This window comes from Podarcis liolepis (assembly GCF_965112155.1).
Source record: "Podarcis liolepis genome assembly, chromosome: 9".
Classification (NCBI taxonomy): domain Eukaryota; kingdom Metazoa; phylum Chordata; class Lepidosauria; order Squamata; family Lacertidae; genus Podarcis; species Podarcis liolepis.
In genome coordinates, this window is record NC_139564.1 from 26460167 (window position 1) to 26478508 (window position 18342).

At 42.5% G+C, this 18342-nt stretch overlaps 1 protein-coding gene across 1 annotated transcript in view; it reads right to left on the minus strand.

Annotated features, from left to right (window-relative positions):
- ARSJ (arylsulfatase family member J) overlaps positions 1-5307 on the minus strand; it is a 36659-nt gene extending 31352 nt beyond the window's left edge. The window contains exon 1 of the mRNA XM_083459427.1: positions 4445-5307. Coding sequence (XP_083315553.1) covers positions 4445-4767 — 323 coding nt within the window. The 5' untranslated portion in view covers positions 4768-5307. The remainder of the gene's footprint in view (positions 1-4444) is intronic.
- Positions 5308-18342: the final 13035 nt, after the last annotated feature.

Below are 18342 nucleotides of genomic sequence, written 5' to 3' on the forward strand. Positions count from 1 at the left end.
AAGAGCTGTGTGGGAGGAAGCGGTGGTGGTGGGGATGCTGCCTCCACTGCCCAGGCCAGCAGCATGGGCTCTGCGCCCCATGGACATCTGGCCGAGGCTGCAGCCGACGACGCTGCGGAGGCGGCGTTGGTGGCTGCGGCATGAGTGGCGGCAGGCGGTCCTTTCGGGAGAGGGGGTTCCTTACGGAGATGGTGGGTCCGGTCCCCCACAAGGTCTGAGGCCACAAGGCCCCCTCCTGAAAAAGTTTGCTGACCCCTGCATTACATCATACAAGAAATCTAGTGATATATCTGGGCTAGTTTTATTAATGCTTTTCTTCTAAATATAATAACATTTTCAGTATTCTTATTTCTATACTTGCGACTGCAATTTGTTTTAACTGTCTTTAAATCTGAATTTTAAATTCACCCTGGGACCTGCTGTTGAGGGAAAGGTAATAAATTTATCATCATCATTATTAATGATAATAATGTAATCCAGGAAGCATAGTTCTATGGTCTCTGAACGTTCCCATTTACTCAGCTGAAAATACATCCAACCACTAATCAGGAGAAGTCAGTTTTATGTTCTATACAAAACTTAGTATTAATAATAATAAATAAAAATATGAAATACGATCACTCTCCAAACATGTGCGTAGACATGTGGGACAGATCATATAAAATACTGAAGTTAGCTTTCTTATTAAATCTTTTATGGCTCTCATAAATGCTTGTTTTCCATGGCACACAATGCCTTCTGACAACTTTGCCACACAAGACCATTTTGTTTTATTCCAGAAACATTTTTTTTTTTACATTGTTTTAATTTGCTTTAATTATGTACATGCCATGGGAAAGAGTCTATAACATCATTTGAGAGACGGCTAAAGAAGTAGGATAGGTTTGGTCTTGAGGCCAAGGGTAGAAAAGATAAAGGGGGACATGCTTGCAATTTTGGAATATTCAGAAAAATAAATGTTCCCAGTTGAGCTTCAGCGGCTCATGAAAGAAATTCACCACGTGGAGTGGAGTAGCTATTTTATCTTCCCTTTTCATTAACCAGGTCTCACATAGCATTCATTCTTCTGGTGTTGAACAGAAAATGGTTGTGTGAGCAAGTGAATTCAAGTTGAATCCGAATATCCCCGAAGTAATTACAACTTGGGGAAGAGGAACCTTTATCCCTGATTATTATTATTATTATTATCATCAGTTTTTTGTCACTGATGGCAAAGGTCTGCCGTGACAAAGTTCTGCAGCTTAATGGTGCTCCTGAGTCCAAGAGCTGTTCCAGGAATTTCAAGTTGCAAATAGGCCTAGGAATGGTTTACAGTACACCAACACCATCTGATGAAAAGGCTGCAACTCTACTTTTTCAGGGTTTGCACTTTAACTCTGCCATACATGTAGCCTCAAGATGACTAATATGTTTGGTGTATGATTGCATAGAACTGTAGATCTGGAACACAGGGACCATCTAGTCCAACCCCCTGCAATGCAGGAATCTTTCACCCAATGTGGGGCTTGAACCCACAACTCTTAGATTAGGAGTCTAATGCTCTACCAACTAAACCTCAGGGCCTTAGCTAACTGTTGGTGAGGTTCAGATGGATCTTAGCACATTACAAAAATATTGGATCCCTTCAAAGTCTAAAGGCGCCAATTCTGATTTCTAAAATACTTACTGCCTTTAAGATCACATGCTTGTTCCCTTGTTCCCCATCTTCCATAATAATCTTGGTAACTGAGACAACCATCCTGGGTTTACTATCCATGAGCCATCTTTAAACAGCATGGACATGTTGGCCAAAGCTCAAAAACTGGAACTGTTATTAAGGGCCTCTAAGCTTGAGATCAATTGTATCACAAGTTTACCAAGTTTTTGCTGGATATTTTATGTGTGAATTTAACTTACTGTAGACCAGATAGTCACATAACGCAAAAACCACACTATTTTAATATGAATTTATTTATATTACGGAAGTAGGAAATGGAGAATTCCAACAATCCATCTCTGGCATTCATACAAAGGAGAAATAACTTTATTATGTACTCTTAATTCCACTCTGGTCAAACCCTTCTGCAGTCACACACTTACTCTATTTCTTACTTTTGTTACTTTTGTTGTAGACTATCCCTTGCTCTGAAAATAAAATGGCAAAGAAAATAAGTTTGCATCATGCCAGTCTGGCAGACTGTAAAGAAAATCAGAAGGAAGTGCATGAAAAAATCTTAGTTTTCCTAAAACCACTTCAAAAAATACAGCAACTGGATTTTCAGAATAATTTTTCACAACATTCCACTTAAAAAAACTGCAGCCTCAGCCTCCTCCCAATCTATTTGTTTTAGTTCGCTCCTTGCCTAATTTAAACAGTATGTGTTTTATAGTTAGCAATCTAGATTGGTAATCCAAGCTCCTTTGGATTTGGTTTGTTCTGTTCTGAGTCATCTTCCAGTTGTTCCATACTTAACAGGGACAGGTCATCACCTGAACAGAAACACTCCATAGCCAGATGAACAAGTGACTGTCACGCAGCCTGAACAGACTGCCTAACAGACTGTGAACTGTAGGTCTTTTCTGCAGAGCATTTACTGGTGGCTCCATAACTCTGGCTCTCACTTTGTTTCCAGCTGTTCCAACAGAAGTAAAACAGTTTCCATTTTATTGAAACAACCTTGCTGATACTAACATGAGTGAAAGGAGAGTGCTTCCCCACTGCCCGCATTCATGCTCCATGCTAACTTTTGTGATTCTTCATACACCACCACACATACAGGCACACAAAGATATCATTTCCGTTTTCAGTGGAATAATATTTTGGTACCCACCCTGCTTCAGACCCAGCGCACAAATGTGTGGATTCAGCCCAGAAAATATACGTAATTACCTAAGCAGCCACCAGGTGGGAGGTTTCATTTATGGATAAGAGAACAATTTACTTGGAAATGGTCCACAACAGGAAAAGGTTCCTTCATATGTCATGTTTTATTAGACTGTATATCTGTGGGTACACCCGTGTCTTATAATTTTTGTAATATACGTAGAATGATGGTAGCAACAATAAAAGTAACAGACAAGGGGGGGAAACTTGCATCTTAGATGTGAATACGTGCTATCGTCCTAACTTCAGGTTTCTGACCTCTGCACTTAGGGGGGAAAGTTTAGGGCCAAATATGAACTCCATGCTGTTCTCATGATCAAGTATGTTACATTATCTGTTGCGAGTTATCCCAACACTGCACATAATTATGACCAGCAGAAGCTGACGGCCAGCGTCGTTGTTCAGAAGACACTATATCAGGCCCTAAGCTTAAAACCAAGATGAGTGGGCAATGATAAAACTACAGTAACAGCGAAACTATTGTACACAGTTATCAGAATGAATGATAAAGGTTGTGAAATGGACTGCACATCTAAAGTGTTATAAATAACAAGTTTGTTTTCAGCTGCTTTGGTGATACTGAAAACACATTTCTAACTTTGTACAAGAAGGAATTATACTATGGGAATACAATATGTCAACAAGTGATTCAATTAGCATATTTTTGATCCTAGGATATGGCCTTTTAAAATACAAGCTTGTGAACTGGATTAATATGGTATGAAACGGTAGAAACAGCCTTTTTAAATTTGCACTCGGACACATCATGCTATGATAACATTAACAGCTGAAGATGCAGACAATATTGAGCAGTGTAACAATGCAGTGGTTAAATTCTTTAAGATGTTCTTGCCAAAGTGCTTACTATGGCTTTAAACTCAAATTGGCTTTCTCATTGGACTGAGGTTTCAATGGACATCTTGCGCATTGGCCAATGACTGTCTGAGTGATTGTCTCTTGCAATAAGAATGGGGACTTGCATATGACAACAAACTGGGACAACTTGAGCTTTCATTCATTCCCTTGGAACTTTTGTTTGACTCTCCAAGATGAGGCTATTCTGCTGGCTCAAGGCTCCTGATTCTACCTCTCCCCCCAAGCTGTGTTAATAAAAACAGAACTCAAATGATGCTCACTAGTTGCTGGTAGCTTCCACATGAATGGAGTGACAAGAGGCTTTTATGCATTGTATATCCATGCAAATCAGCTGTTACCATAATATTATGAAGTGGGTAGCTCTCAGTTGCCAAATGCTTAGTTAACAAAGCACAAGTTCTGATTTTAGTTCACTCATTAACCCACTTCTCTCCTAAACCTCAGCTAAGGACAAAACTTCCAAGCGAAGTTAAATGTCAGATGTTCCAGGAGGAGGGTACCTGTGCTAAGTCTGCAACAGCACATGCAGACAGACAGTCCACAAAAGCTTGTGCCACAATAACTCCGTTTGTATTTGCCATACTTGTGCAAGAGAGATTTTAGAAGAGGCATCTTGCGAGGCGCAGACACTCACCAATTTCAGTTTTCAAGGGTTATTGAAATTGACACCCACCCTTTAAAAAAACCCTAGCACCAACGTCTTACCTTCCCGTGATGAATTGACTCCTGGACGGGGTGCACATGGGCTGGACGTAGTAGTTCTCCAGCTTCACCCCTTCCGCCGCCAACTTATCCAAGGTGGGCGTCCTGATCTCCGAGCCATGGTAGCCCACGTCCCTGAACCCCTGGTCGTCCGCCAGGATGAAGATGAGGTGTGGCGGAGTAGGGGCGGGCTCCGCTTCGGGTCCTTCTTCCAACTTGGCCGTCGCGCCCGCGCTCTCGGGGTCGCCAGCCGCGTCCCAAGCCAGATAGCCGTAGGTGAGCAGGCTGAGCACGGAGAAACCGGCCAGCAAACCCCCGGCTAGCATTTTCCCTCGGCAGAGCCGGGCCAAGAGCTGCACGCCCCCTCCCCGCCTCTCCCGGGGGGAGGCAAAGGGCCACGAAGCGGCAAGCCGTCAAGGGGTCCCTCCGCGGCAGCAGCGGCGGCGGCAGGGCGAGCCCATGCTGACAGACGAGGTCGAGCGCAGCGCCCTCTGAGGGGAGAGCGGCCGTCGGGGCAGCCTTAGGCGTCTCCAAGCATCCCCAGGTGGCCGGGAAGCCTCCAGCCAGCGACGCCGACCGCTGCCCGCTACTCTATCCTAACCCTAGAAGAGGCACGGCCCCTGTCTAGGCGAGCGGGCACAGGCGGCGCCAACGCTGCTGCCGGGAGGGAGGCGTGGGGCGCTCCATCTGCAGCGTCTCCCCGAAAAAGGCGCCCGCTTTCCTGGTGGGCGCGAAGGGGCGAGCCCACAGGACGCCGTCCTTCCCTCGCTGCAGGAGCGCCGGCGAGCAACTCTCGCTCCGCTCCCTTTCCCTCCTGCCGCCTCCCTCGCCCCCACCCATCCCGGGCGAGCAAAGCCAAACAAAACGCCGGCCCGCCTCAGCCCAGGCGCACGCGCGCGCGCCTCCCGCTGGAATTGACCGGCGAGGAAGGCGCTGGGCCAGCCCCGAGGGGAGGGCGAGCTGAATGGGCTCTCCCGGGTTCCCACATCTGTCTTGCTTAGGAGAAGGGAGAGTTTAGCCCCAGGCTTCAGCCTTGGAGCGTACCAAGTATTAAAGGGTGCCTCTGAGAAAGTACAGAATGCACCCCGCCTTCTTGTCGCTGTATTTCCTTCCAAGACGGATCTGAGGACTTTCAGGTCACAGGTGGGCACTTCTGAGCAGGCCTGAAATAAATTCAGTACCGAAACCAGAAATAAAGTTCTGGAATCTGTCGTGATCCTGTAGTAAAAGGTGTGGCTTCCACAGAGTCCTTCCAGAAGTCGGAAAAATCCTTATTCAGTCCTGAAAGTTTAAAGAATCCTGTTTTGTTTTGTTTTTTGCATATGGCCACCCTGAAGGGAAAAATAGATATATGTCGGAATACCATATGCACGCTGGAGGAATAGCTGCAAAACAATCATTTAAACCAGTGGGGATGGAACCACAAGACAGCAGGAGACTGTGTGTAGGAGAGCATATAAAACTGCAAAATAAAAGGAAGCCATATTTATTATGGGATGTGCTAGTGGTGGAGAGAATAAGATGAGCTAGAGGAATCCAAAAAATAAAATGATAGCACATGGGAATGCATCTATCATAAACAAACACAATAATGAAGGATTAAATTTACAGAAGTCCAAAAATTGGGCAATTCACTAAGCACTGTACAGTCAGGTAAAACCATTGTAATTGACCATAACATCAGCTGAAAGATAAAAGAAATGGCTAAGTGCTGGAAGTTTAATACTCTCAGCTAAGAGGGAGTTTCACAGAATTGGGACCACAACTGAACACACAGCTCCTGGTGGATATCAGCTGTCCATCCAAGCCATAGAAACCACAAACTGTGATTCCCACACCTCCCAGACTTCAGTGATTGGACAGAAATATGAGGGATCAAGTGGTCCTTAAGGTATTCAGGATAGGTGTTGTTAAGGGCCTTGTAGAGAACCTGACCTGGTAGCATGTGGGCAGCCAGAGCAAGCTTTTAAGTATCAGTTACCGTATTGGCCGGAATATAAGCCGCACCCACAAATAAGCCACACTTTTAAAATTCAAGGGGGAGAAAGAAAAAAAGACAATACCCAAATATAAGCTGCTCCCTTAAAACTGGGTTATGGGCTGAAAATCGCTGCGGTTGGTAGAATTGTAACGGAGCCAATTTAAGCCTTTGATCTTGAAAGCCCACAAAAGTTACCGTACAATCACAAATCACTATTCAGTTGCTACAATTCTGCAGGCACTCACGCCCATAAATGGCAAATGTAGAAGAAAATCCTACAGGTTAATTGCACAACAGTCTCAAGCTCACAAATCTGCAATAAAACATTTTTTTTCCGTTTCATTTTACCGTATGTCTGTTTCAGCAGTGATATCGTAAAAGCCATTTTTTGTAATCCACTGAGCCTCTTGTGCTTGCCAATCAGAAGGTCAGTGGTTCAAATCCCCATGATGGGGTGAGCTCCCGTTGCTCTGTCCCAGCTCCTGCCAACCTAGCAGTTCGAAAGCACACCAGTACAAGTACATAAATAGGTACCGCTGCAGCGGTTTCTATGCGCTCTGGTTTCTGTCACGATGTTCCATTGCGCCAGAAGTGGTTTCATCATGCTGGTCACATGACCCGGAAAGCTATCTGTGGGCAAACGCCGGCTCCCTCGGCCTGAAAGTGAAATGAGCGCCACAACCCCCTAGTCTCCCTTGACTGGACTTAACCGTCCAGGGGTCCTTTACCTTTTTACCTGTGCTGTAAAGTGTGCAGGCAATGTATTGGTTGGGTCACTTTGTATAGATTGGGGTGGCCAGCTCTCAAGAGACTGCGATCTACCTTCAGAATGAAAAACTGGCAGTGACCTACCCCCTGTTTTGGGGGGGTTCAGCTCAAAGTTGTTGAGCTTTCTTAGGGGGGAGGAAAGCCCCATTTTGGGGGGTTTAAAAAAAAGCTTGTTTGGGGGGAAGATCCGTTTGGGGGGGGTTAAAGGCAAGGGACAAAGGGGTAAAGTCACTCACAAAAAGGTCACAATAGATCAAAACAGCAGCACATAGAAAGCTGTTTTCCCTTCCAGAGACCATACAACAATGTAGGGCGGGGCGAGGTGTGTGGCAGGAGTCAGTTTTAGCTACGCTAAGGAAAGGGAGCCAGAGATCGAGCGCAATCTACTAAAACCTTGTGGGGATATACCAGTAGATTGCGACCGACCTGTTGGACATACCTGGTATAGATATTCAGTGCTCAAGAAAACCTTTGGTTTAAGTCAGTGGTGGCCAAACTAGCTAACAGGACCAGTGGTCAGGGGAGATGGGAATTATAGTCCCAAAACAGCTGAAGGGCCAAGTTTGGCCACCACTGGTTTAAGATCAGATTTAAGGTGATCTCATGTTGCCTCCCCAAGCCAAGGGAGTCATTCAGTTTGTTCATCACCATTCTTTCCTTGTGCTTCTGCTGTATCACCCTTTTGACTCTATGGTTGCATAGCTCTACATCCAATGCATCCTGCTGACATTCCAAACAACTGAATCACCACTGATGTCCCTTCCCCTTCTACATGTAGATATTCACATGATTTTACAAGCCTTTTAACGCCTCTTGTCCATTGTTTTCAGAAATCACCCTTCCTTGATTTATGAGTAGGATGGGCGAATCTGTCAATTTTGGTTTCTCTTATTTCTCCTTTTTACAAGTTCAGTTCTTCACATTTCCATATCAGCTTGTGATTTTTTTTAAGTCCTCATGAAAATTCATCCATTATTTTCTCCTAATATACAGTTTCGTATAATTTTTTGCCTAATATACACATTTCTGTAAAGCAATAGTTCCTAATTTAATGCATTTTTGTATATCATTTTCACAAATATATGCATTTTTATGCACACTGTACCCTAGTATATGCATTTTTTGTACAAATTATTTGGCTGGGGACCTGCATTGCAAAACTTGGGCAAATAAAAATTTTGAAGGATGGCTGTGTTTTGCTTCATCTATTTTTTTGGGAAGCATGAATTACAGTAGGTAGCTTCGCCTTTAAATGTGAATTGCATTATATTTCTTCCCCACCCCAACTTATGAAATATATACTTATTTCCAAGGGAAACATGCATAGGATTGTGCTCCACATATGTCTGCAATTTTTAAAAAGGTCCCCCCCCCGTTATTCTTAATTTAGTTGGCCATGCCCATGTTCCAAGCCATAGAGTTACACTTTATTTTATCTCCATAGCCATGCTCTTACAACATGGTGTTATTTTTCTTTAGTTTACTTAGTACACATTGCTGGTGCCATGTCTCTTGACAGGCCATTTTAGCATCTCTTTGTAGAGGTTTCTTTCGTTGCAAAAAATATTGTTTGCAGTATTTCAAATACCACCACAAAACCTGGAAAATATGAAAGCACAGGATCTATTTTCAACCACAGACTGGCTTGATTTGCTGCCTCCCATTCTGGTGCCACTGAAGAATATGCCTGGAAAATGTAACTTTAAAATATTAGCAACTTGGTTTCTTAGAAATGTATGCATACATCAATATTATTTCGTTGAGCTGAAGTGCTCTTCCATGTAATCAAATGGCCTTGATTGGACCTGATTGATCTTATACACCACATACTGTATTTTAAATCTCTTCACTGCAGCCTTTCCTTCTTAACTGATCATATAGAGGAGAGGTTAAGAGCATGAGTTATGAGATGGAAATCTCTGGTTGAAATCTGAGGTCAGCCATGTCTGCTGTCTATCTCTAGGCAAGTCACTGTCTCTCAGATTAAGCAACCAGGCTCTCATATACAGGTAATAATTAGCCTCCATCTTTTTGAAAGAGCTGCTGTAAGGATTACCGGTAGTTTGTTGGAGCAAAAACAGGAGAGAACTGTGAAGTCTTGAAAACTTAAATTTTATAGTGGCATAAGCTTTTAGGGACTAGCAATCTAATCATTTAGCAAAGGTGTGAGGAACTGGATCTGGTTGTTGGGCTGGATCCTTATCCCCCCCACCCACAATGAACCAATGGCCACTCACCTGATATCACAGTGAAGCCAGGCGACCCATTTTCACCCTTCTCAGTGCACTACACTTTGAAGCCCCAACAATCAGTGATTTGTTAGTCCACCCAATCAGTGATTGTTGGGGCTTCAAAGCATATGCGCTGCTCTCTGTAAGCACCAGTTGATCTGCTAGTGCTTGCAGAGAGTTAATACTTTGAAGCCCTGATGGTCAGTTGATTGCAAAAAAAGCCATGGGCAAACCTTTGCTGATCACTGTGTGTGATGTGCGTGGCTTGGCCAAAATGGCCTGGCAGGCCTAATTAAGCCTGTGGACTGGAGATTCTTCACTGCTGGCTTAGGGAATACGCTACATAAATGCTATGCATGAGGGTGATAAAACAGCATCCAGAATCACTGCACTCCGAAATAATGATAGGCTCATTATCATACTGCATTTTCTTTCTCAGTGGGTGAGTTGAGTAGAACTTTTGCTGGAGTTGTATTTATATTCTATTAGGAACTAACCTTTTCATTATTTTACAAAGGTGCTACATCTCCAAAATGAATAAATCCACCCCATACTGTGAAAGAAGAATCACAGTTCAGTGACAGAGCACAGGCTTTTTCTGCAGAAGGTCCAGATTCAAACTGCAGCATCTTCAAGTGAAAAAGTATCAGGCAGCAGGTGATGTGAAACTTGAGGTCTCCCTGAGGCCTGTGAAAGCCACTGCTAATCAGAGCAGACAATACCTGGACCATAATCTGATGTGATACAAGATAGCTTCCAATGCTGTATGCCAGGGGTAGGCAACTTAAGGCCCGGGGGCCAGATGTGGCCCAATCACCTTCTCAATCCGACCCGCGGACAATCCGGGAATCAGCCTCTTTTTACATCAGTAGAATGTGTGCTTTTATTTAAAATGCATCTCTGGGTTATTTGTGGGGCATAGGAATTCGTTCATATTTGTTTTCAAAATATAGTCCAGCCCACCACATGGTCTGAGGGACGGTGGACCGGCCCACGGCTGAAAACGTTTGCTGACACCTGCTCTATGCTCATCCTTTTAAGATAAATGATGCACTTTTATTTATTATATTTAAATATGGTGTCTGCTAACCACGCATCAACAATACAGTGGTGCCTCGCAAGACGAAAATAATTCGTTCCGCGAGTCTTTTCGTCTTGCGATGTTTTTCGTCTTGTGAAGCACGGTCTGTTGCAACTGCGCCTCTTCAAGCGGCTTTAAAAAAAAAAGCGCAAGACGTTTTCGTCTTGCGAAGCAAGCCCATAGGGAAATTCGTCTAGCGAAGCAACGCAAAAACGGAAAACCCTTTCGTCTAGCGAATTTTTCGTCTTGCGAGGCATTCGTCTTGCGGGGCACCACTGTATATTGCAAACATACCAAAGATTATTGGAGCTCCTTCATTTAATTGATAAAACCATAAAAGCTTTACAAGTTTGTAAGGAGTCTTAGCTGCAGCAAATTTTAACAAAAGCTGCTAATTTGTACCACAAACTATTCCTGGAAAGTGGGAAGCATGAGGTATGTGAAATTATATATCCACCAATAACACAGAAGAAGCTTTTAGTATGAATTCTTATTAGTATTTGTAGTTATTTTACAGGAAAATAAAAGAAACTCACACATGGGCAACTAGGGAAGTTTCCAAAGTATGCACATGTGCTTATTTGCTGGGATATTGGAGAGAGGGGAAAAAGCTGGAAAATGTATGTTGAAGATCAGAAGAAAAACAAAACAGGAATTATTACTTTGGCAAATATTGCAGGAAGTATTCATAAACTAAAATGTATGCATTGTACTATGAACTAGGGTCAGTCAGGGATGGGTGGCATTATTTACTAAGGTCTATTTAGTTCTGGATCAACTTTTGAAAGATACAACACTTTCGTTCATTAAAGACAGACTTTAATGAACAATATGACTGCCCCTATAAGATTCTCAATGAAAAGTTTTAGGCCAAGTATATGTCATTTGGTAGTTTTGAGTCTCCCGTTTACGGCTGTATCCACAAACACAGCTGTGCTCACACAATGCATGGGCATCCTTTCCTCCATTGATTGTGGCCTGAGTTTGTAACATAGCCCCTAAAACCGCAATAAATCGTCAGATATGCTTGGGAGTTGAATATACGCAACCATGCAGAACTTAAGATTTTGACCACAACAGCAGTATAAAGAAGTATGTTAAGGGAATAAGTGGTAGAGGAGGAATAATTGCCTTCCCTCTGCTATTATTATGCATTGATTTTAGAACTAAGGTTTTTCTCCAGGGAGGATGTTGATGCTGTGTGCCAAGCGGATCAGAGGGTCATGATATATGAGTCAGTATAGCAGCTGGAGTTCTTGAATGCTGAAAGATGAGCATTAAGGTGAAATGACCTACATCTCAAACTGTTAGTGGAATGAATGCAGTAAGAGTTTCAACAATATTTTGTATCCTGTTTTTTTAATAAAAGAAACCCAACCCATACGTCACTCCTGAGATTCAGAGGAAGCACAGTTTATGATAACACGTTTCAATAAAGAGTTCATCCTTATTTTCTACTGGTGGCATTTCATCATTTGATTTAGTGATTATGGAAACACTGACACACAGGAGATCACACCTAGCATTCTTCCTGTCTTGCATTATCATAGTGGCTCCTTTAGTACTTCATAGCCTTGGAAACATTCCATGGAGGTCTTACAACAACTTGGCTGCCATTTCTCATTATATTTGATCAACCTGCTCCCAGTATTTTTTTAAAAAGAAAACAGGTTTGTCAACGTGGCAATACCATAGCCTTGATATGAGAGAAATAAGTTAATATATATGTTTCAATAATAAAAAATGGAGCTATCACCTGCTAAAGAATGATTTATGACATAAACCCAGCATGACACATAGATTTTATTAACAGAGGTAAGAAAACTTTCCCTAAAAAAAGACTCTTGCTGAAAAATTACATAGAACTTACTACATTTCCTGCTACATTAGTTGAGAGAAATTAAGTATTTAATACTTTTTATAAGAACACAAGAGGCATATCAAGAAACCTAGCAGAACAGAGAAAATCAGTGGAATATGGTTAACTTTGGAAATAAAATATGGACAAATCAAAACAAAGAGCTTGCTAATATGTTTGGCGAGCAGAACTAAGGATTCCCTAAAAGACAAAAGGCCTTCCTTAAAACAGGGCTAGAGAACCTGTGGCCCTCATGCTGTTGGGTTCCAACTCTCATCAGCCCCAACATTAACCCTACTCTGATGCTACTTTAAATAGTCAAGGCTTCCCCCAAGGAATTCTGGGAACTGTAGTTTAGGGGCACTGAGGGTTGTTAGGAGGCCCCTATTCAACTCACAGAGGTACAGTTCCCAGAGTTTCCAATGAAAAGGAATTGATTGTTAAATGACCTGGGAACTATGGTCTTCTAACAATTCACAGAACCCTTTAACTAGAGCTCCCAGAAGTATTCAGCACCTGAACACTGGCTACCCTCAATCTACTTCTCAGAGATGCTTGATAATGCAAGTGATGAGAACAGATAGAGGATGTCATCTATTCTGGATCACGTATGTTGAGATGAATATGAAAATTTAATGAGTTAGATAAAAAACTCACATGGTAGAGTTGTCATTTCAAAACACAAATTTGAAACCATTTTTAAAGGCAGTTTGTATTAGTAGGAACTGAATAGCTCAAAACACTTTTTTGCATATCAGGTTGCCATGCACAATCGTTATTTCAGAGTACTGATGAAATGCTTGATTGACATCTTCAGCTTTGATTTGTCAAACAACGGCTTTAGGAAAGTGGACTATTTTATAACTTGGGTGGACGTGTTCTAGGTTTGAAAGCTCTCAGCGTGCAATTCATCAGACCGAGTTCCTCTGGGCTTTCAACTTCACCTTTCTTATTAAAATGAATAGGCATTATGCAGGAATAGCACTTAGTGAATCTTACTCAGGAATTAGAAAAGATTGAGCAATACTGGGGTCATTTCACTTTGCTTCATTTTCTGCTAACCTTTTGTAATTGCCACACACCATTTCACTTTGATCTTACCTTACATGGAAATAGAAATTGGACCCAAGCACTTCAGCAAGAAGTCCCATTTCCCAAGTGGATGCTAGGTTTTCTGCCAGACCATCATTGCAGGAAGCAGTGTATTACGAGTATGAATAAAAATCTGATGATTCATGGGAGTGACTTCATTCTTTTTGCTGTCATTGGTGAAGCCTGGTAATTAATTCATAGAAGAAATATTCATGAATTACCAGCTTCCACCAGTGAATTGCTCTGTGGTTTATGACATAACTCATACTATGTCTGTTATTTTGTTTAATATTATATTGCATTTTTCTTCAAACCTCTATGGGAGTTTACAGGCACAGGGCCAGATTTTGATGTAAGCATCAGTGAAGGGCGTAAATCTAGATGGACTTAATATAAGTCTTTTGGATTGTTGCCTCTATTTTACAACTCAAAAACTGAGTCAAAATGTAGATTTTCCTGCATTTAATTATGAATTTATGTTTATTTTGCTATTTAGGTGGTAATCCTGTTCCCAGCTTCCTTGGAGCCAGGGTCAAAGGATCAGGTGCAATTTGGTATGTGCTGATTTAGCACATAACCAATATTCAGGACATGGCCATCTCATTTCATGCAGTACTTTTTTATTTTAAAAATGTGCAAAATTATTTAATTATTTTAATTATTTAAAGGGTTGTGTCCAATGCTAGTCCTACTCTGAGTAGATCCATTGAAGCAAATATATATGACTAATTTAGGTCCATTGATTTCATTAACTCTGAGCAGAATTTAGTTCAAAATAACCCAAAGTACATATAACAGTACTTTGTACTTAAACACAAAAGAAAACGAAAACATGTAAACAGGTTTTTCTAGCAGCTCTGTGCTGGTCAAAACGTAATTGGAAATATTATCACATTACTTTTCAACAAACTGTTACATGCCACCCCAATCCCTGAGGGCTGTGAGATTCCAGGGGTCTTGGCGCTTACCCAGGGTTTGGGTTTCCTTCCAAAATTAGGCATAGTGGAAACTATAGTGCCTTTACGGTACATGGTTTATTTACACATATATACAACCTGAGTCTACAAGTGGAGAAAGGGTTCAGAGCATTCACATCTCAGGATGATTCTTTGCTTCTTTCTTAGGAGCAGCAGGCACAGATCTACATACAGGGGAATCAGCCATGCTGCTTGTCTCTTTGTTACAGCCTGTTCTAGCCAGCAGGCCAAGGTTTCTGCTGGTTCCCCTTCTCCTGTTTTCAAACCTCTTGCAGAATACCAAAATTTCCTTCAGCATATGTTATCCAAGCTGAAACCCTGAATTCCCTCCCCCTGCCCACTAACACACACAGCTGGAGGAGGAGCCCCACCCCTTCCCTGTCTTACACAGGCTTAACCCTATTGATGACTTCCCTGATGAGTTGATGGATGGCCATCACCAGCTTTTATTACCCTTAATCTTATCTGCTGGTGATGCCCTGGTCTGAAAAAGCAAGGTTAGACTGCATCTTTACACTGCCAGTCAACTCCTCTTAATTCTTAAAGCACTGATCAAACCCAGGAATCCAGAGGAAGGAAGAGCATCCACAACCCAGGGAAATCAGGGCAACTACAAACCCGAAGCAAAAAAAAAAAAAAATTTAGGGGCAACGTTTTGTCTTGAGAAAGGTATTAAAGGTAAAGGGACCCCTGACCATTAGGTACACTTGTGGCCGACTCTGGGGTTGCAGCACTCATCTCGCTTTATTGGCCGAGGGAGCCAGCGCACTTGTGGCCAGCATGACTATGCCGCTTCTGGCGAACCAGAGCAGCGCACGGAAACGCCGTTTACCTTCCCACCAGAGCGGTACCTATTTATCTACTTGCACTTTGACGTGCTTTCGAACTGCTAGGTTGGCAGGAGCTGGGACCGAGCAACGGGAGCTCACCCTGTTGCAGGGATTCGAACCGCTGACCTTCTGATCGGCAAGCCCTAGGCTCTGTGGTTTAACCCACAGCGCCACCTGCATCCCAAGAAAGGTATTAGAAACATGTAAAAGCTGCAGTGGCATGATCAGCTCTGCTAGTTTGAATTGAACTGTACTGTAAATTAAAGTTTATGAGAACCCTAAGAAGAAAAATCTAACTCTAGGCTGCTATGACGTTGGCTGGCTACATTTGCAGTAGGATGATTAAGAATTAATTAATGCTTCTCCCTCTCTTCAGCATGAAAGGTTTCCCAGAGTGGCAAACAAGCTACTCAACCAATTAAAACCACATAATTATTATATTCATATAATGTGCATAATAATGTGTGTAATAATGCATAACATGCATATAATAAGCAATAATTGTTCTCGTTTTAGTAGAACCAGTAAAAAATAACTCACTTTCACTGAGGTCAGAGAGCAAGACTAGAATAAGAAAAAATCCATGTGAATAAACTCATATCTGCCAATCGTCCCGCTTTGAGGGGGACATCTTGAATGCCTTTTAGTCCGGTACAATGGGACATTCCAGGATCCAATCAGATGCCTGGAATGGCTCCTGTAATTCCAGGATGTCCTGCTTATATTGGGACTGTTGAGCAGTATGCAAAACACCCTTCCTTTACCAGCTACCTAGGAACTGAGCAGGGGGAGCGTGTGAATGTCTGTGAGGAAAAAGAAGAGACTGCTGGCTTCAGTCTGGAGCAGGGATTGAGAGCAGTGAAGAAGCCCTACTCTTCTCCTAGAAAAAATAGTTAAGAAAGAACCTTCCTCCTCTGAAGGAACACTAACTTATTAGCCCTGCCTTCAGCTTGGCCTTTCTTGCCTGCTCTTTCGCTCTGTGACTGAGACTGGGATATATGGAATAATATCTAAAAGAGTGCTGTTTTACTGCTGTTAAAGATGAACATATTTTTAGGAGGTGTTAAATATTACAAACACCATCGAAAGCCATCTGTGCCATACCAAGTCGGAACTTCATGCCATATTTGGAAACTTTATATGCCACCATTTCCAGAATCGCATGTTCATTGTGTGTTTCTACTATAGTATTTGCACTCTCAGCAATAAAAACACAGATGAATTTTCAGAAATCCTCAGCACAAGCCATAAAAGCTCCTCACAGCAACAAATCCCTTGTTTGATTTTACCAAAGGCTTTGCAAAGGAAACCAAAATCCAGTTTCACATTTCAAACCACCCAGCCAATTTCATGCTCTCAGGTCTAAACTAGATGAGGCCATGACTACCTTGTTGGGTTAATAGCATGCCTGCCTGTAGAAGACTGCCAGGGAGTGCCCTACTGCCCCACATTGTGGAGGATCGCTGGGAAGCAAGACTACAGCCAGGCAACACATGCCACTTATCTTCATTGCAACAGGGTCTGAGAAGACAGAGAAGGAACGGTTGATGACAGTGAAGTCTCAGTTCCTTACAAGTGAAGTAGAAAGGAAGGGAAGGGGTAGAGATGGCTTGATTTGAGTTCCAGCTGAGCCAAAGCCTGCAGGAAGAAGGTGCTGGGAAGGAGCTCAGAGGGTAGCAGGTTAGAAGTGCAGCCTCACGCTACCCTTCACCACTGCCCCAACAAGGAACTTCCTGATTGTATTCAGCAGAGAAAAAGAGTGCGAAGGAACACCCTGCTATTAATAAACAATTGTGAATTGAACAACCCAGTGGTTACTGCTATTTGTGTGAAGGAAGAGAATGGTCAGGGTCATGGGCACAAAGCCTTTGACATACTCCTACCCATGGAAGCCCAACACTGTCTTATGCATGCAGACAGTGAGGGGTGCAGGATCCGATTTCAGCATTAAAAGGGGCCTGCAAGTGAGGAACAGCTGAACACTTCTAAATCACTAGCTAAAACTTTCATGCAGTCATTTTGATACCATTAGCCAGGAGTGCAGCCCCACTCTTCTCTTCCCCCACCTCCTTCCTTTCAGTTTAGAACAGAGCCCTTCAAGCTTGTGTCCCCAGATGCTGTTGGACTATAACTCCCATCATCCGCTGCCATTTTAATTCATGGTTATGGATGATGGGCATTGTAGTCCAACAATTTCAGGTGACCCAAGGTTGAAGAAGGCTAGTTTAGAATGCTTACCTCTTAAAAAATGTGAGTATTGGCTTAACGTCAAAATCTTACTCTTTGCTATTTTCTGACATATACAGTCAGCTGTGTGGAAGGTGGATCTCTGTGCCCTGTTTCAGTTAGTGACTGGAATAAGTGGAGAATGTGCACTGCTTCAGCAAACAGAGAAGAGTCAGCTTTTTAAAATGCAGATGGGTGATATTTAATGCCTGCAGGACTGCATCATATGAATAGAGGAGTGTGTCTGCCTTGTTGCTAGGGTGTAAGACTGACAGAACTTAGCATGTAACATGACTGCTTCGAATGACGGAATTGGCACTTTTACATGTGCCACATAATACCCATTCCACATTTGTAAGAACTCGATTGTTTAGTGTGGCAGCACCTACACTTTGAAACTCCCTGCATATTGAGATCAAGCAGACACCTTCACTCTATTCGGCACCTGCTAAAAACATTCCTGTTTAGACAAGCCTAACCAGATGCAACAAAATAAATAAATAAGATGGGGGTGAGGGTGGAGAGAAGCAAATTACTGAACCTGATCCCAGATTAGCACTGTTAATGTTATTGGCTGACAAGTATTAACATTCTTTGAAAAGATCTGATAATCTTCTTGACGGCCACAGCTCAATTAACATAGCATAACCCTGGCTCTTTAGAGGGCTAATATAACCATGGGTGGAATGTGGCCTTATTGGAAAAATTCACTTGTGAATCAAAAGTTGTTGATGAAACATGGTAATTCTGTACACCATTGTATCCCTTTATCTCCCATGTGAAATGATCTCTCTCTAGGAACAAACTGCTGCAACCTCAGGTGTCCTTTTACACAGAATAAAAAGCTTTTGCAAATT